This window comes from Cynocephalus volans, chromosome 4 (genome assembly GCF_027409185.1).
Source record: "Cynocephalus volans isolate mCynVol1 chromosome 4, mCynVol1.pri, whole genome shotgun sequence".
Classification (NCBI taxonomy): Eukaryota; Metazoa; Chordata; class Mammalia; order Dermoptera; family Cynocephalidae; genus Cynocephalus; species Cynocephalus volans.
Window position 1 is genome coordinate 50891262 of NC_084463.1, and position 26665 is coordinate 50917926.

The window sequence follows — 26665 nt, forward strand, 5'->3', positions numbered from 1 at the left end:
CAGATATCGAGGTGGGGGTGGCTTGGGATTCTCTGGGAAGACTGGGCTGGGCAGGCCGAGGACAGAACAAGGCAGGGTCTAGAATTCATGGGCCAGAGGGGCCTGGCTAGCCTTTGGTCAAGGAGGGTCTCTATAGTTTCCAGAGAGGCATTTGTGCCTCTGTCACTGGCAAGGCTAAAAATGACAGCTACGGACCCCCTAACTGGACCCCAGTTTTAGTTCTCGGCTCCAGCAGGAGGCCACAGAGGAAGCCTGCTCGTTGTCAGGGAGCGAGCCCAGAGCTCCGGGAACATGAGGGGACCACTTATCCCAGCCTCTCTCTGGGGGTTGCTCAAAGTGGAAACCCTTGCCTTGTGTCTCCCCAGGAGCCATGGATGCTGTGGAACTTGCCAGAAAGCTGCAAGAGGAAGCCACTTGCTCCATCTGCCTGGACTACTTCAGGGACCCTGTGATGACCTCCTGCGGCCACAACTTCTGCCGTGACTGCATCTGCCTGAGCTGGGAGAAGGCAAAAGGCAAGAAGGGCCGGAGGAAGCAGAAGGGCTCCTTCCCCTGCCCCGAGTGCAGGGAGATGTCCCCGCAGCGGAACCTGCGGTCCAACCGCCTGCTCACCAAGGTGGCCGAGATGGCACGCCAGCACCTGGGCCTCCAGAAGCAGGACCTGTGCCAGGTGCACCAGGAGCCCCTCAAGCTCTTCTGCCAGGAGGACCAGAGCCCCATCTGCGTGGTCTGCAGGGAGTCGCAGAAGCACCGGCCGCATATGGTGGTGCCCGTTGGGGAGGCCGTGCAGGAGTACAAGGTGGGCCAGATTGGGGGCCAGGGAGGCAGGAGGGGAGTGTCTAGGGACAAGGTGGCCCCCATCAGAGACTGGGAAGGGGGCATCCAGGGGTACAAGGTGGGCCAGAGTCAGAAACTGGGGAGGGGGTGTCTAGGGGGACAAGGTGGGCCTTGGTCAGAGACTGGGGGGGATGTCCAGAGGGACAAGGACGTCAGACTGCGTGTGTGTGTCGGGGCGGGGGTGGTTTATTAGTCAGGGCAGACCATCGGCCTCGTAGCAAACAGCCCCACGTGCACAGCCAAACAGTGGAAGTGTCCCCTTGCTCCCGGGACAAAGCAGGGGGGTGACCAGGCCTCCAGGGTCCAGGCCCACTAAGGCTCTGCCCTTGTCCATCTCCGTGGGCTCCAGAAGCCCTGTTGGGCTGGCATGGCCACCTGCATGGGCGGGCCAGGAGGCACGTGCCCCATTTCATCTGTCCCCATGCCCTCAGCCACATCCAGGCAGCCATGCCTAACAGCAGGACGCTGCGAGGAGCAGCCAAGCAAGATGAATGTTGGTGAGCTAGGCCAGGAGGACACTGTGGCACCATCACAGCCCTCTGCCAGGAAGGAACAGCAAGACAGCCACATGCTCCTGGCTCTAGTGCTGCGCCTCCTCTCTCTCCTGCTCCGCGGCAGACACTGTGGGAAGCGAAGGCCCCTGGAGGCTGCACATGCGAACTATCGACTAACGTGCAACACTGGAATGTGCTTCCCGTGTGCCAGGGTCCTTTCTAACTCTCTAATTCACTCATCCACTCCCCGCCAAAACCGATCCCTACTGCAGCCACTCTGGAAGGCGAGCGCCAGCTCTGTCCTACCGTCAACCAAGGAACAACTCGGGACACTGACAGGGGCCGAGCAGGATTTTTACCCAGGCACGTGGATCTGGGTCTGGGGTCTGGATGGAAGGAGCCTCCCTTTTCAGGCTAATTTCGGGGAGGAGGCCACATTACTTTCAGAGATCACAGACAGGGCGGCTCATCAGAGACCACTCAAACCACATCCCATGAAGTGCAGAGCAGAGTGACGTGGCTCTGAGGGGCTTGGATGGGGCTCAGCAAGCCTCTGCCCCATCGTGTGCCCCTCAACAAAAACCCCACAGCACCTCTGATTTAACCCTGCTCCCCAGCTCCAGGTCTGATGGTCGTTGGCCAGGTTCTCCCAACTTTTTGAACCATGGGCATCTTGTATCTACAACCTGTGCAGTGATGATAATGCTCCCCCAAGACAACCAGCCATGTCCAATAGCACAGGATCCTCACACATTGGAGCCCAGTGGCAGCATTGACCACTGAGCTTTCCTGCCCCAGAGCTTCCATTTTAGCCTATCTGGGTGGGGCCCAGGAATCTGCATTTCTGCAAATCCCCAGGTGATGCTGCTGCAGCTGCAGGTAGAAGGCTGCACTTGAAGACACACTGATCCCCAGTGTTAGGACCGAGTGCAGATTTTCAAGTTGTCAGGCCCACTTAGAGGATAAAAAAAGGCAGAGGAGAGAGAAAGCTGTGCTCCGAGATCCAGGTAGTTCTCGTGACTTTGCAGCCTGGGGACTGACCAGAGCTGAGGTGCCACCACCACACTCCCGATTGGAGGGGGATGTCTCCACTCCGTTCCTGTGTGTGCCATGTTCATGCCTGGCTGTGTTTGGAACTGCTGGAAGAGTCTAGAACCATCCCCCCAAAGCAAGCTGGCCCATGTTACTGATGTACTGTCTGCTCTTTGGAAATGATGCGGCTGGATGGAGAACCCACCTGCTAGGCTCCTCACCTGCAGAGCTGCAGGCTGGGTGTCCCTCCGGACCCCCTTCTGCTCACCTTCAGGTGACCCTCAGTGGTGGAGGAAAAAAATCTTTTTCCTCTTTCCATCCATCTTCAGATCTCCAGCTGGAGTCCTGGTAAATTAGACTCACAAGAGACAGATGAGTAAGAGAAAAATGAGTTTAACGCATGCAGCACGCATTGTGCAGGAGAAACGTCAGCCATGAGTCACTAAAAGGAGTGGTCAGAAGTTGGGCTTACATAGCAGCTTAATGAAGATTTAAAATTTTGTAGAGAAGTGTCAAGACAAAGGAGAAAGGTTTTCAGGCTTTTTTTTTTGCCAGGGGTGGCAAACAGTGGACTGGTAAATATGTGAGGGAAACTAATAGAAGACGAGGATTATGTGAGTAAGGTCTGTGCGTAGGGTCATCTCAGGGGTGACTTTCCATCTTCTTCGTGGCCATAAAAAACTCCTCTGGGAAACGGGATATATGGCAGCTCTCAGCTGCTTTTACTCAGAGAAGGCAAGCTTGCCTCTGCTCACAATAATCTTTAGCTGTAAGGAGGCAAAATTTTACCTCTCCTCTCTTAGGGTGTTTTGGTTGACCCTGAGAATTAAACTGACATAAGACAGATGAACAGGAGAAAAGCATGCAAATTTATTCAAGTTTAATGTCACATAAATAAATTAGGGAGCCCTTCCTAAGGGTATGAGGCCCCAAAGAAGCGTGTTAGAATCAAACACTCATACATGGAGTTGGACAAAGGGGAAAATTGTGACAAGTGACAAGGCAAAGGGGCTTGGGCTAGGGTAGTTAATTGGGTGAAGAGACCGGGAGGAGAAGGGTTAGTTTAACAAGGTTTGTACAGATTTGTCTCAGCCTCAACTTCCCGCCTTTGATGATAACATCACCTTCCTCCTGGTATAGGGAGGACATCTTCCGTGTGATGGGTTTTTTCCTCCTACTTCAAGTAAGAAAAGGGGGAGAGTCAGAGAGAATCTCATGCTGGCTCTTTTTCCTTTTTTAAGGCCTTTAGCTCAAAATAATCCTTATGCGAAAGTGGCATATTTTGGGGTGATGTGTTCTGATCCCCTACACCTCTTAGGTGTGTGTCTGGGGTGGATGTCACTTCAGAGAGCACAGTCCAGATTTGGGTGGGGGTTGAGGGAACCACTGGCCCCAAATCCTGCGGTCCTGTGCATCCCACAGCTGAAGCTGGCAGAGGACATGGAATATCTTCAGGAGGAGATGAAGAAGACGCAGAAGCTCCGGGCCAAGGAGGAGCAGACCTTAGCCAAGTGGCAGGTGAGTGCCGGAGCTGTCCTTCCTGTCACCGCTGCATCTTCCTGAGTTTCCACATCCTGTCTCCATTCAATGCTGCCATAGGATTCCTCCTGTCTCCAACAGGGAGCTTCAGGGGAGGAAAAATGTCTCTTCTGTTGACCTAAAAGAAACTGAGGCCGAACATATAGAGCATGGGCTTTATCAAGCCAATGTGATGATTGCAACTGGGGAAATGCATAGATCAGGTTGCCCTGAGAAATGCACTCCTAGGGGGACCAGCAAAGAATGGCATTTTATAATCACAAGAAAGGGGGAGAAAGAAAGGAGACAAGAGGACAGCCTCCCTTATCATTACATCAGTTTTTCTATTGGCTAGTACACATACAAGGGAACTTCAAAAAGTTCCTGGGCACCATTTATTTCTAGTTTTCCACAAACTGTTTGAAGTACCATCATATACAGATTTTGGATTGTTACCAGACTATGTCCCACATGCAGGAATCTGGGTTAGGGTTACAAGAAGCATTCTAGGTTATTTAGTACATTTTGGGTGTCCTTATGTATGGAAATGGTCTTATGATAACATTATCCAGGCAATGCGCATGTGACTATTGACTTATCCTGGATTTCCCAAAGCACTGCAATTCAGCTGACCTGGTCAGAGATTTTTTAGTTACTACGTCTATCCTTCTGGGTTTTGTGGCAGGCCTGAGAATTAAACTGAAAAAGACCACTTTTTATTATGTATGCACATACTGGGTGGGGAGGAGAAACTCACAAAAATCAGACTCGAGGAGACAGCCAGGAGATGGAGGCTTCTGTCCCATTTTAGGTTCCACAAAGGAATAGGGTTTGGAGCCTCTGGGCAGGGAGGCAGGTATGTAAGAGGAGGAGACTGTGGTGAATAAGGGTGGGGTGTATCCAGATGAAAGTCTCTCGGTCGTTGAGTTATCCTTGTGAGTAGCTCTCTTCTGGTGTGGACACCTTGACTAATGGAGATTTCTTTCCCAAAGGGGGATATTTATACTTTAATTTTTTAGGCAGTTAAGGGGAAGTAAAGAGGCTTGCTGGTTCTTGATGGCTTTTAGCTCTACCTAATTCTTATGCCCATCAAAAGACAAAATTATAATAAATTTAGTTTAGACATCGAATTGGCTTTTACTTGGAATTCTGGAATTGGTCAGTTGTGCTGACCTGAGCAGAGGGGGTGGGCTCTACAGGCAGAAAAGGGTGAAGAATGCAGAGAAAAAGAGCAAAAATCAGATAGGCCATTTCAAAGTTACTTTCCTTATCGGATTAAAACAGAGGGGACTTTCATATCATGCCAGCTCAGGTAAGCTGGGCCCCCTCTGACTGGTTTCTGTGACTCTCCTGGCTTGGTTTGATTTGGCCACTGGCCAGTATAAGGATTATGAACCGCTTGACCTTGGTGTTACAACACCGTGCTCTAAACAACTGAGCTAACCAGCCCGCTCCATCCTGAGGTGTTTTTTTTTTTTTTTTTTTCTTTTGATCTTTTTGCTTTTGCTTTTGGTGTTTTGAAAGCTGGCCTGTTTCAAAGTTTAGTTTGATCATGTGGCTCTTAGCAGGAGTGACTCCCTTCTGGTTTGGTCTGGTCTGTTGCAGCCTAGTGCAAAATAATGGTCTCCCATACATTTTGTTTAACATGCTTAAGTGGTACATTTGGGTGGCACATTCTGAACCCCTTCAGAGCAAGGGCACATGGATGTTTGGATGTGTGGATGTTACCATTTGGGGCCCAGTGGGGTATGCCACAGTGACAGGATTGGGGGACCTCTGTCAAAGCCCTTGGTTTCCAACTAAAGCTCCCAACCCTGGCCAAGGTTGCTGGTCTTCTGTGTGTCACCAGGGGGCTAGGGGTGATGTGCCACCCCTCGCGGGTGCTGTACCTCATATCCAGAGGGCTCCTGCTCCCACAGGACAAGGTGAACAAGCGAAGAGAGTGCATCACGGTGGAGTTTGAGAAGATGGGCCTCTTCCTGGTGGAGGAAAAGCGGAGGCTCCTCCAAGCCCTGAGGAAAGAGGAGGAGGAGATGGTGGCCAGGCTTCAGAAGAGCAAGGCCTTGCTGGATCAGCAGAACCACTCCCTGGAGATGCTGCTGCTGCAGCTGGAGGACAGCAGTGAGCAGGAGCCCCTCCAGATGCTGCAGGTGAGGCCAGAGGGGCTTGGTGGGCAGCCACAGCCAGGCAGGGATTGCAGGTCATGTGGGGTCAGGCAGCAGCTAATCTAATCACCATGGTTCACCTGTTTAAATGTCCTGGCATGGAGGCATGGCATGAGGAGGTGAGGGTGGCCCAGGCATGGTGTGGGTGGGCTGAACTTGGGGAACAAAAGCAGCCCAGCAGGGAAAAGCTCTGTCTTAGCTTGGGCTGCTGTAACACAGTGCCCTAGACTGGGTGGCTTAAATAATAGACATTTATTTTCACAGCTCTGGAGGCTAGAAGTCTGAGATCAAGGTGTGGGCAGGGTTGGTTCCTTCTGAGGCCTCCCTCCTTGGCTTGTAGATGGCCATTTTCTTACTGTGTCTTTATGTGGTTGTCTGTGTGTGTGTGTGTGTGTGTCTGTGGCCTAATCTCCACTTAAGGACACCAGTTAGATTGGATTAGGGCTCACCCCAATGAACTCACTTAACCTTAATTACCTTTTTAAAGACCCTATCTCCAAATACAGTCACATTCTGAAGCACTAGGGGTTAGAGCTTCAAACTATGAATTTGGCAGGGGGGGGCACAAGTCAGCCCCTAACAAGCTCCAACCCACCTGGCATCCAGGTAGGGGATCCCAGGGCATAGATTCACTGTCACAGTGTGGGGAAGGCACACTGGCCTGGATGGCTGCCAGCCCATGATTTGTGGGCAGCAGTGAGTCACATGGCAGCACCTGATCGTGATGGCTGTGGGGAGTTGGTGTGGATGGCCAGCCTGCCAGGGACAAGCCTGCATGTTGTGGCCCTGAAATGTGGTGGCAGGGGGGCCATTTCTCCCAGTGCATTGATAACCAGCTCATCCAAGTATTTGGAGTGACTAAAACCTATAGCAAAAAAATACATCCCACACTGCAAGCTGTTAGATGCACACACGTGCATATTTATACAACCAAAGCAAATACCAAGTGCAGAGTGACTGGGACAGTCCCAGTCTTATGCCTGTTGTCCTGACAGCCTGTGAGGTTTGTCCTTGATAGAGTCTCCAGTCACTCTAACTGTAATAGTTTGTCTTCTATTAAAAAGCAGCCCATTCACAACCACCAAGCTGGTTTCCTGACCCCTTGGAGAGAAAAGCCCCATTTGGAGTCCTGTGCCTCTGTGGCTGCTGGGTGGCTACTCTCCTGAGCAGAAAGCCTTGGCAGGTCACCCACATGAGATTCCCATGCCAAGAGTAAGAATTATGCTATGGAAACTAGAAACATAGCCATTGGAAAATATAAATCCCTTGGAGCTTTCAGGCCAGAGATATTAACAATGGTGCTTGGGATACCTGCAGATTCATGCAGAAACTCCAGAAAATCTCCAGGGGGTTTGGTCGGTTACTCCAGCCTCTCTCCCTCCCCAAACTGCATCCAGTTGCACCCCTTCCCCCATTTCTCCGCACCCACTTGAGACGGGAGAGGACGCTTGGGATATACTGCTCACCTGCCTAGAAGGGGCAGGAGTGCTGGGCAGCCTTCTGTGGGCTGAGAGGATGGTTTATGCTTAGGTCAAGCACCTGGGTACCCGGTGGATGTGGGAGGCTGGGGTGGCAGGGAAGGCTCTGGAATGCCTGGGAGAGGGTGGAGCTCAATTTCTGGGAAGGGAATGCCAGGCAGCGGGGACCAGTCTTGTCCTAAGAAGGGGATGAGATGGAGGGAGCTCTGAGAATCCCTAGAGCTCGGCCCATTCCCCGCCCTCCCTTCCTGTCTGTTGCAGGATATGAAGGACCTCCTGGGCAGGTATGTAGTCACCTGCGGTGGAGGTGGTGAAGGTGGGCGAGGGAGGGCTTGGTGTTGGGCTGCAGGGGACAAAGAGACTGTGTCCACTAAAGGAAGAAAAGCCTGACTGTGCTGTACCCAGAGGCCACGCCCCCCATCGAGGTCAGGACTGTGTGCAGGGTCCCCGGGCAGATAGAGGTGCTCAAAGCTTTCCAAGGTAAGTGGGGCCCAGAACCAGGATGTCTGACCCCAGATTCTATTGGCAATGCCCTGCCCCACCCAGCCCCAGCAGCCACCTGTCTCAGACAGGGCCCATGGGATATTCACTGCGTGCCTTCACAGGATGGCTTTCCTGCAGGTTCCATTCACTGATGAAGCTAGTGGAGTGGCCCAGATGGTCCCACCCCCGCCCCCATTTCCTCATCACCACCAATATCCACAGTTGGGGACCATTAATTGACCCCTCGATTCCCAGCTGGACTCAGTGAAGGGGAGGTCTCTGGCGAGTTAGGGAGAAGGGGGACCATGTGGCCATGGGCTGCCCTCTGTCCTCCACCCCCAACCCCGCACGGCTCACTTCTCTCATGACAGAGGAAGTGGTGCCCGACCCCACCTCTGCATACCCGTACCTCCTCCTGTACGAGAGCCGCCAGAGGTGCTACCTCAGCACCCCACCCGAGGTTGGCATGCTGCGCAGCAAGGACAGGTTTGTGGCCTACCCCTGTGCTGTGGGCCAGAAGACCTTCTCCTCAGGGAGACACTACTGGGAGGTGGGCATGAACCTCATCGGGGACACACTCTGGGCCCTGGGTGTGTGCAGAGACAATGTGAGCAGGAAGGACAGGGTCCCCAAGTCCCCTGAAAACGGGTTCTGGGTGGTGCAGCTGTCCAAGGATAAGAAATGCTTGTCCACAATGTCCGCCCCCATCCCGGTCACGCTGACTGAGCCTCCCAGCCACATGGGCATCTTCCTGGACTTCGAGGCCGGAGAAGTCTCCTTCTACAGTGTGAACGACGGGTCCCACCTGCACACCTACTCTCAGACTGCCTTCCCGGGCCCATTGCAGCCTTTCTTCTGCCTGGGGGCTCCAAAGTCGGGCCAGATGGTCATCTCCACAGTGACCGTGTGGGTGAAGGGATAGAGACATGGGCAGGGGGACGCTCAGACTGGCCTCGTCTCTATGGAAGGAGGTCCTTCTGCTTACCACAAGCCACCTGCCAGGCTTCTCAGGTATTGCAGTGAGAGCCATCGGCCAGGCAGGGTGGTTTCTCAAAGTCAAAATGTAATCATGATTAAAATATTCAAACACTGAGGCTACACTGACAGATGCTTTGTAGAGGAAATTTTCAAGAGTCCACAGGCTTCTGAGCGGACTGACTTCTCAATACATATGCACGCCAGGCACAGCGTGGTCTAGTTTTCTTTAGCCATGCCTCCCGCCCCGCCCCACTTTGGAATGTCCCTACGTCCTTGGCTCCCTGCTTCCCCGTGGTTTAGTTTACCGTGTAGAGGACAGTCCCAGATGTCCTACGGAAGTTTTATGCATCCCCTCCTCTGGCTACTGGGTCCTTCGCAGAAGAAAATGAGAAGGACCGGACCTCTAAAGAGCCACAGAGCTGCCCACAACCATCCCCTTCGACCGCTGAAGTTGCACACACACGAGCAAAATCCAAAGGAGGTAAGGATTATTTGGGGGCCCCTTTCCCTTCCTCCACAGCCCTTTCATTTCCTAACACCCCCTCTCCACGAACCTCTCCCCATTCCGCCCCACCCCCCGCAGGGTCAAGGCGCATTAACGGCGCTGTGACAGTCACTAACACCTGAGAATCCGGGAGTCACTGCCAGTCGCTGGGCCAGGAGGTCCTGTGGAACAACGCGCACCTAACAAAGGGGTCCCCAGTGGGGAGAATCTGGGCCCGGTACAGAACGGGTCGCGGTGAGACGCCGCAGACCCGTCCCCCAGCTCCGGTCACTCTGACCGTAGCCGGCCCGGGCTGGTGTACCAGCCCGCGGGCATCCAAGGACTCCCGTGCTGGGGCGCACGGCCGGAGGATGAGGACGGAGCGGATGACGGGCACCGAGGACGGCGACGGGCTCCCTTCTTCCTAGCGATGGCCGCGGTGCGCCCCGCCCCGATGCCCCAGCCCCTCTCTGCGCCCTACACTCCGCGCGGCCAGTGCAGAGGCCGGGCCGCGAGCCCCGGAGCAGCCTGCGTGCGCTCGCGCGGGCGACGGCGGGGACGCCGGGTCACCGGGTGAACACTCTCCAATTCTGTCCCGCTCGCGGACCGCGTGACAGGCCGCGACCAATCGGAGGCAAAAGCGGGTTGTTTCCAACAACAACAAAAAAAACCCCAGCCGGCCGCTTCCTGCTTCCGCCGCGACTCCTCTTCCTGCCGGCGTCCGGGAGCCCCGCGCCCCCGGAGTCCAGCGCCCGCGGAGATCGCGCGCCCCGCGCCACCGCACCGGGGTGCTGCTGCCCGAGTCCCCACGCCCTGCGTCACCACACCCAGAGTCCCGGCGGGGGCCTCCTCTGCCCGACCGCCGCCTTCCTCCGCTCTACCCGCGCCATGGCGGCCCCCGACCTGTCCACCAACCTCCAGGAGGAGGCCACCTGTGCCATCTGCCTCGACTACTTCACGGACCCGGTGATGACTGACTGCGGCCACAACTTCTGCCGCGAGTGCATCCGGCGATGCTGGGGCCAGCCCGAGGGCCCGTACGCGTGCCCCGAGTGCCGCGAGCTGTCCCCTCAGAGGAACCTGCGGCCCAACCGCCCCCTCGCCAAGATGGCCGAGATGGCGCGGCGCCTGCACCCGCCGTCGCCCGTCCCGCAGGGCGTGTGCGCCGCGCACCGCGAGCCGCTGGCCGCCTTCTGCGGCGACGAGCTGCGCCTGCTGTGCGCCGCTTGCGAGCGCTCCGGCGAGCACTGGGCGCACCGCGTGCGCCCGCTGCAGGACGCGGCCGAAGACCTCAAGGTGCGTCCGGGGGCGGGGCGCGGCGCGTGGAGTCTCCCGGGGACTGGGCGCTGGGGGCGTGGCCTGTTCCGGGCTAGTGGGCACAGAGTCACCGGGGGATGGGGGTTCAGAACGCATCCTGTCCCGGGCCGGGGGCCTCGGGGTGCAACCTGTGAGGCCTGGGCAGGGGATTGCCCAGGGACTGAGTGTTGGGGGCGTGGCCTGTTCCGGGCCAGGGGGCGCAGAATCGCGGGGTGGGAGGAGGGGAAGGGGCAGGCGGCTCGGAGTGCCGCCGATCTGGGCCTGGGCAGAGGGACCCAGGGTTTCCCGGGGACGAGGAGCACAGGTTTCAACCTATCGGGGGGTGGGATGGCATGCGAGGCTGCTGGGGGACCCAGGCCTGCCTCTGTAGGGCACTGGGCTCTAGTCTGGCGGCCTGGGGGAGTGCCTCCGGGAGGTGGAGGCCAAGCGGTTAAGGTGGAATGGCCGTCTGGGGTGGGGGCGGCGCAGATGTGACCAAGCACTGGCCAGGAAGGAGTTGAGCAAAGGAAAGCAGGAAGAGGACCTCAGAGCAGCCCGCCTTAGATGGTCTCCCTACAGGTCGCTACTTCTGAACCATCCAGGGTTGTGGGCAGGGCAGAGACCTGCGCTGGGACCAGTGCTTAAGTCCAGGGGAAGCCAGTGCAGTTCCCCAGGCTGGGAAGAATGGGGGAACAGAGTCATTGCTTCCTTAACTCCCTCCCCCAGGATGTCCGGGGCTGCCCTTGACGTTCTGCTTAAAAACCCACATTCCTCAGCCGAGGTATTCAGTGAAGGGGCAGCATCTTTCAAACTCTGGACTGTGTCTTGCATTTTGCATCATGGCCAGTTGCATGTATCAGCTGAGAGGTACACCACATCAACAGTTCAGCTGCCTTTAAAGTCAGTACTTTGCCAGTCTGTCGCTATCATAGAACAAACTTCTGCCACACCAGAATAAATCTGAGCACGTCCCCCCCCACCCCCCCCAACACACACCCGCTTTGGATTTTAGCATGAAGGAGGTTTACAGTCATGTCAGTGGGTTTGTCCACACATGGGTTCTGGTGATTTTTCTTCTCACTTTGTCCATGCAGGAATGTCCACACTTCAAACATGTCAGCCCAGGTCCTTTATAACCAAGCACCCTGATTGGTGTAGAAAGTGACCAGCAGCTCTCCAGAGCTGATGGGATGAAGTCTCATGGGACAGCACTTAAACCTCTTCTATTGCAGGAGAGGAAAAAACTTTACTCTCTTAGGTTCTGTGACTGGGGGCTGTGAATTAAACTGACAGAAGACAGGTTAGCAGAAAAGTCATGTAATCTTATTAATATATTTAATTTCATGTGCATGGAGGCTTTTCAGAAAAGAATGGAAAAACGGGCCGGCCCGTGGCTCACTCGGGAGAGTGCGGTGCTGATAACACCAAGGCCCCGGGTTCGGATCCCATATAGGGATGGCCGGTTTGCTCACTGGCTGAGCGTGGTGCTGACAACACCAAGTCAGGGGTTAAGATCCCCTTACTGGTCATCTTTTAAAAAAAAAAAAAAAGAAAGAAGAGAATGGAAAAACCCAAGGAAGCCCTTAGACTCTGGGGCTTATATTCATATCATTTTAACAAAGGTCGATATATTTTGGAGGAGTGAGTAGACAAAGGAAAGGGGGTTGGGGCTTCTAGGGCTAATAAATTTGGGGAAAGTGACTAGGAAATATATGGGGGAACTAATGGAAGAGAGGGTTATTAATTTAAGTAAGGTCTGTTCAGGCAGACTCATCTTTGGTGAATCATATAATCTCTTACTGGAAGAGGGAGGGCGTTTTTCTTGTGGGAAATCCATGCCCTGCTCTTAGGCAGATAGGAGGGCAGAGAGCTCCTCCTGCATCTTACTTATGCCGAGGTGGCACATTTTGGGATCGTTTGTTCTCCTCTTCACTAATGCCAGGGCCTACTTTGAGTTAACGCTAGGGAATACCCCAGCACACTGCTTTTACCTGCCCCCAAGGGACTGTTCATCTATTCAGGTCCCCAGGCCATGCCGGACCCCACAGGGTGTGGGGCCTGTTCACTCCAGGACATTTTATTCCTTGCCTGGCTGTGACCTGGGTTCGTGGATGAACCAGACCCAGGCAGGGTTCCCCCCAGGGCATGAGCAGAAGAATCCCAGTAAGGCCCGGTGTGAGGACGCAGCACCGGGGGAAGGAGAGGGGACAGCCCCCAGTTCTCTCTGGACAGTGCATCAGGCAGCCTGGGGAGATGCAACGGGGGGTTACCATAAGATGAGGGAAGAACCCTGACTTCCAAACTTCTGACCACATTCAGGGTAAGAAGGTTTTCATTCTGACCCCACCACCCACCCAGGGATGTGGCCACTGAAACGAGAGGTCTTTGCCACGTCGGATGTATTCTAGCATCTTATGTCCTGTTCCATTGTTTTAAAAATGTGACCCTCAAAATCGAAAGTTGAAAAATGCCACAGAGAGACCAAGACATTGAGGAGAAGTTGAGGGTGTGCGTGGTGGGGTCGGGATAACGGGCCAGGCCTGAGTTTTCTAGAGGAGTCTGGCAGCAGTGGCTAAGGAGGCTTGGGGACAGGGGCCCCAGTCTGGGGCTCTTGCTGTGGCCCATGTGGGAGCTGAGCCCAGGCAGGGACAACAGGAGTTTGACACATCTGTGGTGCTCTTGATGTGCCAGCCATCCTCCATTACAAGGCTGGGATCATATGCTGGCCTGGCCACCCGGGCAGCCTTCCAGAACCTCCCAGCACCTCAGTCCACAGGGCCCCTAGGTGGTGAGTGTGTCCTAACAGGTTAAGGAACCCTTATAGGCCCTTTTAGGAGACTATTAAGAACACCCAAGCATGCGCCGTCACGTTGGCTTGTTTATAAGGCTCTCACTGTCTTTCTGGTGTGCACTTGAGAAAAGGTAGAAATGAGAAATCAGGACCAAGGAAACAGAATGTGACCGTGGCCATCCCACAGCCACCGTGAAGCTGAACATGCTGCGAGATGCTAAGGGGCCTGCAGAAAAGGTGGGGTGTCTGGTGTCTTCGTCCGTGTGGGTTGCAGGAGCAAAGTACCGCAGCCTGGGTGGCTTAAAAGAACAGAAACTTATGGCTCACGTGATCAAGGCGTGGCAGATTCAGCGTCTGGTGAGGACCTGTTTTCTGGTTCATAGATGGTATCTTCTCCTTGTGTCCTCACATGGTGGAAGGGATGGGGGAGCTTCCTGGGGTCCATTTTATAACAGCACCAAACCCATTCATGAAGGCTTCACCCTCGTGACCTAATCACTTCCCAAAGTCTCCACCTCCTAATATGTTCGCCATAAGAATTAGGATTTCAGCATTGAATTTGGGGAGATACAAACATTACAACCGTCTCACTGGGCCTGGCTGGTGCCCTTGGAAGGAAGAGGAGGAAGGGAGGGTGGCATGGAGACAAGGAGACCTCGGCATCTTCAGAGCCAGCTTGGGAGGCAGGGGGACAGACACTGTGTTTTGTCAAGGGAGCCTGGCCACACAGGGTGGGCAGGGAGCAGGCTGAGGCCTGGCTGGGTGCCCAGCTGGAAGCCCATCTGGTAGCCTCACAAAGATGGGAGGGCCTGGGATGGAGCAGCAGGGTTGAGAACTGGAAAGACAGCTTCATGCTAGGCAAAGAACAAAACTTGGCCCTGACTGTTGATCAAAACTGGGAAAGGGGCTGGGGGCTCTCAGCTTCAGTGGCAACAGGGGGATGCTGCCAGCGAGGAGGGTTTTGTCCCCATTGTTTCTGGAGGAACTTAGGACAGGAGGTCAGGTGCAAATGGGTGGACTTCTGTGCCCAGAAAACAGGACCCCACGAGGAGGGTCCCGGCGCTGGGCAGGGGTCTCATGGTTCTGCCTGGTCTCTGTCCCCCCAGGGGAAGCTGGAGAAGTCACTGGAGCACCTGCGGAAGCAGCTGGAGGATGCACTGCTGTTCCAGAAGCAGGCAGAGGAGACCTGTACCCTGTGGCAGGCAGGTGCTGGGGCTCTGGGGGCTAGGGGTGGTGGGGCAGCAGGTGGGACAGGGGATGATGGCTCGTGCATGCAGGGCCCCATCGAGGGATGCTGGCCGTTCACACTCACGCTCAGCACCCCCAGGACAAGGCCAGTGGTCACTGCTCCAGATGGGCTCAGCTGTGCCAGCCTGAGGCCAGGCCCATGAATACGACAGGGGACTGAGCCTTCCCTGTGTGGACCTATCCTACCTGGCCAGTGGGTATCCCAAACTCAGTACCAAGGAGCTGGGGGGATGCCTGAGTGTCCACGCTGAAGTCTGGGTATGCTTGGGGTGGTAGATCTACCTGGGTGTTAGATTTAATGGGGTGGGAGGGACTGGGTGGAGGGGGTCTCGGGTGGATTTGGGGCTCAGGGAGGGACTAGGTGTTGAGGGTCCTGGGGATAAATGTGGTGTCTGGGCAGCTCCGAGTGGTAGATTTGGGGTCTGGCCAGCCCTGGGTGATAGATTTTTGCTCTCTGGTGGATTAGGGTACAGCTGGCTTGAATGGTAAATTTGGGTTCAGGGCAGTCCCAGGGGTGGATTTGGAGGCTGGGGAGAGACTGGGTGGTAGATTTGGGGTATGGGTGGCTCTGGGTGATGGATTTTAGGTCAGTAAAGCCCTGGGGGTGGATTTAGGTCTAGATCATCCGGGGGGGGGTGGATTTGAGTCTAGGTAATAACCCCAGGTGGTAGATTTGGGGTTCGTGAAGCCCCAGGGGGTGGATTTGGGTTTAGATAACCCCAGGTGGTGGATTTGGAGGTCTGGCCAGTCCTGGGTGGTAGATTTGTGGTCTGGCTGGTGGATTAAGTTCCAGCTGGCCTTGAGTGGTAGATTTGGAGTCAGGTAGGCCCCAGTGATGAATTTGGGTTTAGATAACCCCGGATGATGGATCTGGGGTCCATGAAGCCCAGGTGATGGCTTTGGGTCTAGATAACCCTGGGTGGTGGGTTGGGATCTGTGAAGTCCTCAGGGTAGTGGAGTTGTAAGGTCAGTCCGGGATGGTGGGCTGGGGTCCGGCTGCCACCAGCTCGGCTTCAGCTGTCCCCATCTGCGCCCGCAGATGATGGTGCAGAGCCAGCGGCAGAACGTGCTGGGTGAGTTTGAGCGTCTGCGCCGCCTGCTGGCCGAGGAGGAGCAGCAGCTGCTGCAGAAGCTGGAGGAGGAGGAGCTGGAGGTGCTGCCCCGGCTGCGTGAGGGTGCAGCCCGGCTCGGCCAGCAGAGTGCCCAGCTGGCCGAGCTCATTGCCGAGCTGGAGGGCCGCTGCCAGCTGCCCGCACTGGGGTTGCTGCAGGTGAGCAGGTGGGGGCCTTGCTGCTGGGAGTGGGCACGTGCGGTGGCCTCACCATGCTCCTGGGGACCCAGAGACAGACGAGACTTGTCAGGTGAAGCATGGAGAAGGAGAAAGTGCAGAAAGCATTGGACAGAGTTTGTCCTGGGCTCAGACACGGGTTGCCAAGGGCCCAGGAACTGCCATTCTGTATGAGCCTGTTTTCTGTTGCTTATAACAGAATTCCTGAGACTGGGTAGTTTATAAACATGATTTATTTCTTACAGTTTTGGGGGCTAAGTCCAAGGCCGAGGGCAGAGAGGGAGCGATGCTGAAGAAGCTAGGGGGGTTTTAGGAGGAGGAAGGGTCAACCCAGAAATGTGGACCCAACGGGTCTGTGTGGAGACACGTTGTGGGCAGGGTTGGTTTCTCCTGAGGCCCCTCTCCTTAGCGTGTAGGTAGCGTCTTCTCCCTTTGTCCTCACATGTTTGTCCCTCTGTGTGTGTCTGTGTCCTGATCTCCTCTTATAAGGATACCAGTCCTATGGGATTAGGGTCCACCCTGATGACCTCATTTTAATCTAATTTCCTCTTTAATAACCCCATCCCCAGATACAGTCATGTTTTGAGATCTCAAGGGTTAGAACTTTGAAGTATGAATCTGGTGGTGGTGGTGGTGGTGGGGACACCCAGTTTAGCCCATGACACTGAGAAAGATGCTGTCATATTATGAGACAGTGAGACAAGGGAGAGATGGTGAGGCATAGCACTGAGCAGGGGCGCCAGCGGGGCAGGCGGATCGTGCCCCAGGGCCGGGCTCCCGGCTGGGGCACAGACACCCTTGCATAGCACCGCCCTAACCTTGGAGGCCAGGATGCAAGCCTTGCCTGTCATCAGCATCCAGAGCATTCACTTGGAGCGCTGAGGGTAGGTGAGACAGTGGCCAAATGCCCAGTGGGGCTCAGTCTGGGGCGCTGAGCTGTACTCCGATTTGTGATGCCTCCTGGAACATGCACCCCAAGCCTCTGTCCAGTCTGAGCCATGCTTGGGGAAGTTTCTGACTGCAGCTGTGTGTGTTTCTGCAGCCCGGGGCTGAAGTGGCCATGACAGAGGGGCCGGGGTGAGGTTCCAGGGGGCAGGGAGGGGCTGCACGACCGGATGACAGACGTTGACACCGAGTATGTGTTTCTGTCCCTCCCACAGGACATCAAGGATGCCCTGCGCAGGTACGAGCCCTTGGCCTCTCCCAGGGCAAGTGGGCAGGTGTGGGGTGGGTGCCCAGCTGCTGGCCACAGGGGTAAAACCTGGGCTGTCCCCTCTAGGGTCCAGGATGTGAAGCTGCAGCCTCCAGAAGTGGTGCCCATGGAGCTGAGGACTGTGTGCAGGGTCCCGGGGCTGGTGGAAACCCTGCGGAGGTTTCGAGGTGGGTGCTGAGGCTCTGGGGTGGGGGGTGATGACCGAGAAAGGAGACCACCCAAGAACCTGCGGTGGCCAGCAGTGTGTTCTGTGTCCTGCAGCACTCATGGGCTTGGGTTATAGGAAATCTCTGCTATCACTTCCAACATAACTGTGTGGGTATTTTCCACACCAAGCACTTCTCCAACTTTCTGGGCACTGATTAAGTGTCCAGCAATTCAGTTCAATCCTGACACTAACTATCTAGTTAGCACAGACCCCACAGGTAAGGACTCAGTCCCTCAAGATGCCCCCACTTCAGATGCCAGTGGCAGATTCCAGGGGCCCCTGTACTTCTGTCTGCCCTGCTATAAATTGGGGGTTCCCATGACACCTTTATGTAGTTTGATAATTTGCTGGAGCATCTCACAGAACTCAGGGCAACACTTTACTTATTGCTCCTGGTTTATTACAAAGGATACAGGTCAGGAACAGCAGGATGGAAGAGATGCTCAGGGCAAGTTTGGAGAAGCAGATTGGACCCTCCAACCCTGTCTAGGTGCACCACCTGCCTGAAACGCACCGTTTAGGGGATCTCGTGGAGGTTGCATTCCATAGGCGTGACTGATTACATCACTGCTCGTTGGTGATTGAACTCAACCTTCAGCCCCTCTCCCCTCTCTGAGGTTGGTGGTGGGTTTCCTCACAAGTGCCTCCAAAAACTCGTAGCATCCTGGACCTTCCCAAGCCCCTGGAGACAAGTACAGGAGCCCCTGGAACTTGCAACTGGCATCTGAAGTGGGGGCATCTTGTGGGACTAAGCCGTTACCTGTGGAGTCTGTGCCACCTCCAGATAGATAGTGTCAGGATGGAACTGTCAGGCAGAGAGTTCCAAATCTCTGTTCCCATGGCTGGTCTTTCTGGTGGCCAGTCTCATCCTGGGACACCTGGGATCCCCACCTGAGTCACCTCAGTAGCATAACCTCAGGTGTGCTGGAAAGGGGCTTCTTAGGAGCAATAAAACTCCATTCGTTCAGGAAATTCCGAGGGGGTTAGGAGCTTTATGCCAGGAACTGGGGTCAATAACCAAATCTATTTCTAATGACACCACTGTCATCCACAGGAGATGCTGTCCTCGGCCAGTAGGTCGAGAGTCTGTGTAAGAGCTGCACGCAGGCCCACACCTGTCAGTGTTGGGACAGCCACCCTTTGCCACTCCTGGTATAGGGTCTCTGTGTTGCCCTGGGAGCAGCTGGGGCTCAGCAAAGCCCAGAGGGAAAATGGGCTCAGAACCCAGCAGACTTCCATTGGAGATTTCAGGAAAGACAGACGTAGAAAGCAGTGGCGTTTCCTCCTGTCGTCTGAAGGCCAAACGTGGGCCACTTTCTAAAACATTCTGAGTTGCTACCGGACATAGTTAGGTCATTGTTTCTGGGGTGGGGGAGCAGTCTGTTTGGGGACAGTTGATAACTCCAGTAATCTTGAGGGTGGATGAGCCTTGGGTAGATGCAGCGCAGGCTGGCCGAACCCGAGCTGGTGGCCACCATGCCTCGGTGACCTCACCCTCTTCCTGCAGGGGATGTGACCCTGGACCCAGACACTGCCAACCCTGAGCTGGTCCTTTCAGAGGACAGGAGGAGCGTGCAGCGGGGCGACCTGCGGCAGTCCCTGCCTGACAGCCCGGAGCGCTTCGACCCCGGCCCCTGCGTGCTGGGCCAGGAGCGCTTCTCCTCGGGCCGCCACTACTGGGAGGTGGAGGTGGGGGACCGCAGCAGCTGGGCCCTGGGCGTGTGCAGGGAGAACGTGAACAGGAAGGAGAAGGGCGAGCTGTCGGCCGGCAATGGCTTCTGGATCCTGGTGTTCCTGGGGAGCTACTACACCTCGCCCGAAAGGGCCTTCACGCCCCTCCGGGACCCTCCAAGGCGCGTGGGGATCTTTCTGGACTATGAGGCCGGACATCTGTCATTCTACAGTGCGACTGACGGGTCGCTGTTGTTCATCTTCCCCGAGACCCCCTTCTCCGGGACGCTCCGGCCCCTCTTCTCACCTCTGTCGAGCAGCCCAACCCCTATGACCATCTGCCGGCTGAAAGGCGGGCCTGGAGATGCCCTGGTTCCCCAGTGACTTGGACCCTCTCGGGGGAATCCCTTCCCTTCTCCCGGCCACTTGTCCTGGCTTTGGGTGTTTTGTTCACTTGGAGGACTTGGGTGGAGGAAGCGTGTCCTCTGGGCAACGGGAGGAACGTGTGGTGCCTTTCTGAATGTACATGGGAAAACCTGAGTTCTGGGAATGGCATGGGCAGATGTGGGGTGGGCCTTGTCCTCCCTGTGGGACCCCTCCAGGCTACCAAATGCCACTAAGCATCAACAGCCCTGACCAAAGCCCTGAGCCTCGCAAGCCCCACCAGAAACACACAGCATCCAGGGCCTGCCCGAGCACCCCACCTCTAGGGACATGCCCCATGTGGCTGCTGGGAGGCGAGCCAGTTCCAAACCCACTTATGTCCCATGAAAGGGGAGGGCCACCTACTGGAGGGACATCAGTCTTCAGGCAAAAGATGATCTGAGGAAGCTAAGTAGGAGGGGAACTGAGCAGAAGTCCCCAAATAAAGGGCCTTCTGGAAAATTCCGTGGGTGCAGAGATTCACCTTTGGCAGTTGTGTGGGGTCTGGAGGTGAGAGTAGGACTTGGAAATGACACTTGCAAACTCAATGGTTGTGTTTGGAAGCCTTTCTGGGCATATTCCTGGCTGAGAGCTGCTGGCTTTTACCCTCGCAAACGCTTCTCTGGTCTCCATACTGACCTCAGGTGGCAGTCCCTGACTTCAGGAACCTGTCTGTAGGGTCTTGGCCACTGCCAAGGGCTTGGGACATTTCAGAGGCTGTGGTCCCTCCACTGGAGGAGGAGGGTGGCTGCAGAGAGCCCTGAGCACACAGAGTCAAGGAGGGTGTTAAGGTTTGGTGTTTCTTCCCTCTTTATAAGAAGGTACCACTTGACTTCTCTTTTCCCCCTCCGCTTTATTTATTGTGAGGACAGCGTTCCCACATTAAATAAACTGTGATCATTGTCTGTAATCCTACTATTCCCTGCTTAGGTAGACAAATAGTGGCTTCCCGATGCCAGGCAGAGGGCCAGAGCCAGGGTGATAGAACAGGCAGGATCCTACCTGCGCCAGTGGCGTGTGACTCCACTAGTAAACGGTGAGCACTGCAGTATCTGCGAGTGAGTCCTACCTGGCAGGGGAGAGCCCTACACTAGCGGTGTGTGAGCCCTAGACAAGCACAGTGAGCTTTTCCACTGTCAGTGGGTGAGCCCTGTACTAGCCCTGGGTGAGCTCTACACGGGCAGTGAGTGAGCCTTCTCTTGCTGTGGGTTATCCTGTACACTAGCAGTGCCTGAGCCTTACATAAGAAGTGGGTGAGTACTGCACTAGCAGCATGTGAGCCTTACACCCCTGTGTAATCCCATGCACTAGAAGCGTGTGAGCCTTACACCCCTGTGTAAATCCCATGCACTAGCAGTGGGTGAGCCTACACTACCTGTGGGTAATCCTGTATACTGGCAGTGAGTGAGTCCTACACCAGCAGTGTTTGAACTGCTTCCATCCATCAAGGGTGACCTCAGAGGCCCCGCTCCCATTTCATCCAAGGGTGATCTCAGCCCCAGCACTTCATCAAGGGTGACCTTAGAGTTCCTGTGCCCCCAAAATCTGATGGTGACCTCAGAGTGCCAGTTCTTCATTAATTTATCAAGGACAGCTTCACAGTCCCTGGCCCATCCATCCATCTGAGGGTAACCTCAGAATCTCTGCACCCCGTCCATCCTAGTGTGACCTCAGACTCCCTGCACATGAGTTCTACGTCATCATGAAACCTATGCCCTGGTAGCTTGCCTTTTCTTTGCCTGTGGGCATACTGCTTGCTCCCAGCCCATCTCCATTATAGACAGTGCTCCAGCAAGAGTTATTGAACACAGTGTGCCAAAAGAGCAGGGAGAACCAACTACCAAGTCCTGTGGTGGAGAGGACTCTTTGGTAAGGACTTTGAAACTGCGGGTGCCTGGGCACAGTAAAAAGCAGACCAACCTCTAAAATTCTGTGCACAGTGCCCTTCCTCCAAGCCTGTGCTCTAGTCATGGTCCCTGCTTCCCTCTTCCATGAATACATGGGATTACTGGGCTGTGGGGCAAGTGCACTGTCGCCTTAACAGAGGCTGCCTCAGGTTCTTAATCACTTAGCCACCCTATGTCCTCCATTTCCTTGGACATGAGAAAGAAAATTTGAGACAGAAGCCCAGCCCAGGATATCAGGAAGCTGGCAGGGAGGTCCTTCTTGCCTTGGACGTAAACCGCCTTGCAGGACATCAACCTCAGATGAGGACCCTCTGACACAATGCCAGTCCTCCTCATATTATGTCTCAGCAAAAATGGAAAAGCGGCCAAACACCCTCTCTCGGCTAAAATGCGTCACTACCAATCGTTCACCAGCTTTAGCTCACTCTACCAGCCTTCCCTGTGGATGAGGTTTATTGAGACACCCAATCATGGGATTGTCCCGTGTTTGGATAACATCCAACCCAGAACCAACTAGCAGCGCGTGAACCTGTTTTCTTAAATGCACTTTGAAACTACCCCACCAGAGCCCAAGTCCCATAGTCCATTCCTCTGAGCACCGTCTTACTGAGTTGCCCGTGGTTCCCAGGGTGGGGGGTGTGATCGCCTTCACTGCCACCAGTGATAAGCCTGACTTACTGGACCATAGCTGTGTTCCTGGGGAGCTTGGGCTGGAGGGGGTGGGCAGCAGACTCTGCCTTCTTGGTTTTAAACCAATCTAAGGGATCCAGTGACTGCCACATGCTAAATTCAGCCTATCCCAGTTTCCCCATCTCCAGACCACCTTGTTCAAATAGTGGACACTCTCCTTGAATCTGACCGAAGCAGGACACTTTGATCTAAAACCCTAATATCTCCAAAACTGAACTAGCCAGCACCCACCCCCCGCAAACACTGCCTTTACCTCTCTCCTGCTTTGCAATCCGGTGACGGCCAACATGTGGCCACTCGACAATCCCTAAAGCACCATTTACTCATTTCCCCAGAGCTCTGGTATAGGGAAGGACAATGAATATCATTTCTCCATCCGACACAAGATTCAGGGCTAACAAGAGAACGAACCCATAACAGATTAAAAGAAAAGGATAACAAATTTAATTAACAAAAGCTTCACATGCTAAGTGAGCCTTCAGAAATGAAGACCCAAACAGAGACATCTGTCTGTCTTTATGCTTGGGTTTGACAAAGAATGGATAGCTGTGTTGGAATCATGATTGGACATTAGGTTTCGACCTAATGGGAATAACCTGGGAGAACCTAGCAAGGCCTGTTTGTTCAGATTCTTCTTAGGCTCTGGATACAGGGCAGGACCCCCATGGAATGAGGGTTTTATGACCTATTTTTAGGGGAGGTGGTCAGAGAATTCTTTTATGATTTCCTGCAGGGGAGAAAAGTAAGAGAAGATCACAGTTTCCTTCAGCTGAAAATGCTCAATGTGTCAAGAGGTGCTATATATTAAGGTATCTGAGCCCCATTACTGACATTCCACAAAACTAGTACAATATGACGATCAGGACGTTGACATTTATGCAATCAACATAGAGAACGTTTCCATCACCACAGGGTCCCTCCTGCTCCCCTTATAACCACACCCACTTGCTTCCCACCCGTAACACGCCTTAATCCTGCCACCTGACAATCTGTTCTGCATACTTTCGTCATTTCAAGAATGTTCTGTAAGTGAAATAATCCCATATGTCAGCTTTGGAGATTGGCTTTTCCTTGGCTAGCATACTTCTCTGGAAATTCATGAAGATTGTTGCCTGTGTGAATAGTTGGTTCCTTTTTATTGCTGAGAAGTATCTTCTGGTGTTTGTGCCACAGTTTGTTTAACGATTTACCCACTGAAGGACATTCAGGTTGTTCCCAGTTTGGGGCTATTACAAATAAAGCTTTTATAAACTCTCATGTACAGGTTTCTGTGGGACCTTAAATCCTCATTGTTCTGAAATAAATGCCCTGGAATGCGATGTCTGCATTGTTTATAGTTTCATTTGCCATCTGTATATCCTCTTGTTAAAACCAAACAAACAAAAAACAAACTTTAGACAAATTAAATTTTAAGAAGTTTAATTGAGCAAAGAATGATTCAGGAATAGGGCTGACCATGAACCAGAATAGATTCGGATAGACTCCATAGATACATAGATACATAGGTAGATATTCTGAGAACCCCTTGTATTAGTCAATTATCTGTTGCTTATAACAGAATAAATGAGATTGGGTAATTCATAAGAAAATGAAATTTCTTTCTTACAGCTATGGAAGCTGGGAAGTCCAAGGTCAAGAGAGCACATGTAGTGAGGGACTTCTCACTGGTTGGGTGACTCTCTACAGAGTCCTATGGTGACACAAGTTATCACACGGAGAGGGCTGAGCAAGATGTCATTTATGTGCTCACTTTCTCTCCTTATAAAGCCCCTAGTGCCACTCCTGTGAGAAGCAATTATCATAAACCCATCAATCCATGAATGAGTTATACGCATTAATCCATTAATCCATTCATGACAGCATCCTCATGATCCAGTCACTTGCCAAAGTCCCCACCTTGCCAATACCATAGTCTGATTTCCCATCTTGTTAACACTGTTACAATGGGGATCAAGCCTTAATGAGTTTTTGAGAAACATTCAAACATTCACTCCTGCTAATTCAGAAAACAAAAATCCTGGGGCCGGCCCGTGGCTCACTCGGGAGAGCGTGGTGCTGACAACACCAAGTCAAGGGTTAAGATCCCCTTACTGGTCATCTTTTTAAAAAAACAACAAAAGAAAACAAAAATCCTGCAACATATTACAACGGGCACGGTTTCACACAGCAGAATGCTCAAGAACTGGGGAATTCCCAGGAGCAGAAGCCAAGACAGGAGAAGAGAGCGGGGTTGGAAGGAATCTGGGAAGCCAGGGCCACGCTTGTCCTACAGCTGATGACAAGAACTGGACACCTTGTTCTAATAGTGGCGAGAGTGAAAGAACAGCACAAAACCCCACAACTAGGTGAGTAGGGACAGAAATCTCTGACTGAAACGGGGACCCACGAACTTTTACTCTGTGTGTAAAAGGATGGGCATCCGAAAGCTGCCTTCAGCAAAAAGAAAAAATACTTCCTGTTTTCCCAAATCTTCAAGGGCCGAAGTAGAACAGCTTAAGCCCATACAGCTGGGGCAGACAAAAGAAATCCCTGTTAGAGGAACACCGAGAACCAAGAGCTAGCAATCTTGAGCATAGAATCTGAAATTACACAGCACAAAAGGAAGCCAGCTATTGGGAAAAAGAACAGAAACCACAAAGTCAGTCTTCTGACTGACTGAGATGTTAAAGAAGTCCTGATATTGGAATTATGAGAGTTTCAGTACATACAAAGTAGGCCAAAGATAAAGTCAAAATCTTGGCAGTTTTGAAAATAGCCAAACAGCCATTCTAGAGTAGAAACCTATCATAACTGAAATATAAAATCAAAGTGTGATATATAACAAACATTAAACTTGACTCATGTGAAAAAATATTGTGAACTAAAACGCTGAGGTGCGGAAGTCTAGCCAAACTGCAGCACAGAGACATGACAAATAGAAAATACAAGTACAGTTACATATATATGAACATAAAAGGAGATTTAAAAAAAAAAAAAAACATTTAATTGCATTTCCAAAAATGGAGAATAGACTTTAAAAAGCAATCCTCAGTAAAACAATGAATAAAAAATTTTCTAAAAGTGCAAATGGAATAAATCCTCATATTCAGAAGACACACTGTATCCCAAGCAGGACAAAAAGAAAGAAATCCTTAAAGATAAATAATTTGGTTAAAAGGGGAATGCCGAAAATAAGTGCGACTTAAGAGCAGGCACCAAGGATGTAAGGTTAAAACAAGGAAGATAATTATAAGTCTGAGAATTATACTGATTCCTGAAGGATCTATGAAGTAGTGAACAAGAATAGTGAGAAAATGGCAACACACACACAAAATAAATATGACACAGACATTGGAGAAAATGACCGCAATAGTACTGAGGTAGGCAGATGGGGATTTGGTGCTACATAAACAACTTATCTCATACAGAAGACTCCATTTAAAACAAATACCATTATGAATTTCTTAGAAATTGATGTTTCTTCCTCCTTATACTTTGCAAAACCTTGGTTATCCTTGCATCACCTCAGATTAACACCAGAGGACTGACAGTAGCACAGCTTCTGGACACCCAGGGTGGCAGGGCTGTTGGTGCATAACAGAGTTGAGAAGGATGAGATGCTCAAGTCCACATAGTACACGACCAGAAAGAAATTCACTGGCAGCATGATGGCTTGAGTGGCCCTTTTCTCTGGGGAGATTGTAGGGGAGAGGAAGGTACTGTGAAGGTACTGGGATTGCTTCTTATGTCCGTACAAGAAAATCACCATGTACACACTTGAGAGTAGTATGATTCCTACAAAAGACACATCCTTGAGAGCAACAGTACAAAAAATCTCTTTGAAGTAACTCAGGCAGACCAAAAAAAAAATTTTTTTTAAAAAGGAAGAAAATCTGAGATAGCAGATAACCTTAAGCACACAAACATCAAAATCATGGGTATTCCTGAAGGGAAGCAGAAAGGAAAAGGTATTGAGGACATATTCAATAAAATAATAGCAGAAAACTTCCCAGGTATAGGAACAGAAATGGACCTTTCGATTCAGGAGGTTCAAAGATTCCCCACAGATTCAATCCAAAAATGTCCTCTCCGAGACACACTGTAGTTAAACTGTCCAAACTCAAAGACAAGGATGGAATCCTAAAAACAGCAAGAGAAATGCATCAAATCACCTGTAAAGAAGTCTCCATCAGATGAACAGCAGACTTCTCAACAGAAACTCTACAAGCCAGAAGAGAATGGGATGATATACACAAAATACTAAAACAAACCAACAAGCAACAACAAAAAAACCCTGGTAGCCAACGGTACTGTATCCAGAAAAGCATCATTCAGAAATGAGAGAGAAATAGTGTATTTCCCAAACAAACAAAAGCTACAAGTGTTCACCACCACACAAACACACCCTACAAGAAATCCTCAAAGGAGTCCTGAATCTGGAATCCAAAAAATGATAATCACTTCCATTAATACACAAAAAAG

The 26665-nt window shown here is 52.7% G+C and overlaps 2 protein-coding genes and 1 long non-coding RNA gene across 3 annotated transcripts; 2 read left to right on the forward strand and 1 right to left on the reverse strand.

The window, feature by feature from the left end:
• Positions 1-370: 370 nt before the first annotated feature.
• Positions 371-8929, forward strand: TRIM17 (tripartite motif containing 17). Its single transcript, XM_063095266.1, has 6 exons — positions 371-799; positions 3786-3881; positions 5801-6031; positions 7786-7808; positions 7901-8004; positions 8379-8929. The coding sequence occupies exons 1-6, from the start codon at positions 371-373 to the stop codon at positions 8927-8929; spliced, it is 1434 nt and encodes a 477-aa protein (XP_062951336.1).
• LOC134376777 (uncharacterized) lies at positions 3214-9918 on the reverse strand. The gene is made up of 3 exons (XR_010023419.1): positions 9607-9918; positions 5771-5893; positions 3214-4030 (listed from the first exon to the last, which is right to left on the reverse strand). It is a non-coding gene; the product is annotated as an uncharacterized LOC134376777 (long non-coding RNA).
• Positions 9919-10179: 261 nt separating this feature from the next.
• On the forward strand, positions 10180-20135 carry TRIM11 (tripartite motif containing 11). Its single transcript, XM_063095265.1, has 6 exons — positions 10180-10765; positions 14663-14758; positions 15844-16074; positions 17253-17275; positions 17372-17472; positions 19021-20135. The coding sequence occupies exons 1-6, from the start codon at positions 10358-10360 to the stop codon at positions 19566-19568; spliced, it is 1407 nt and encodes a 468-aa protein (XP_062951335.1). The 5' UTR covers positions 10180-10357; the 3' UTR covers positions 19569-20135.
• Positions 20136-26665: the final 6530 nt, after the last annotated feature.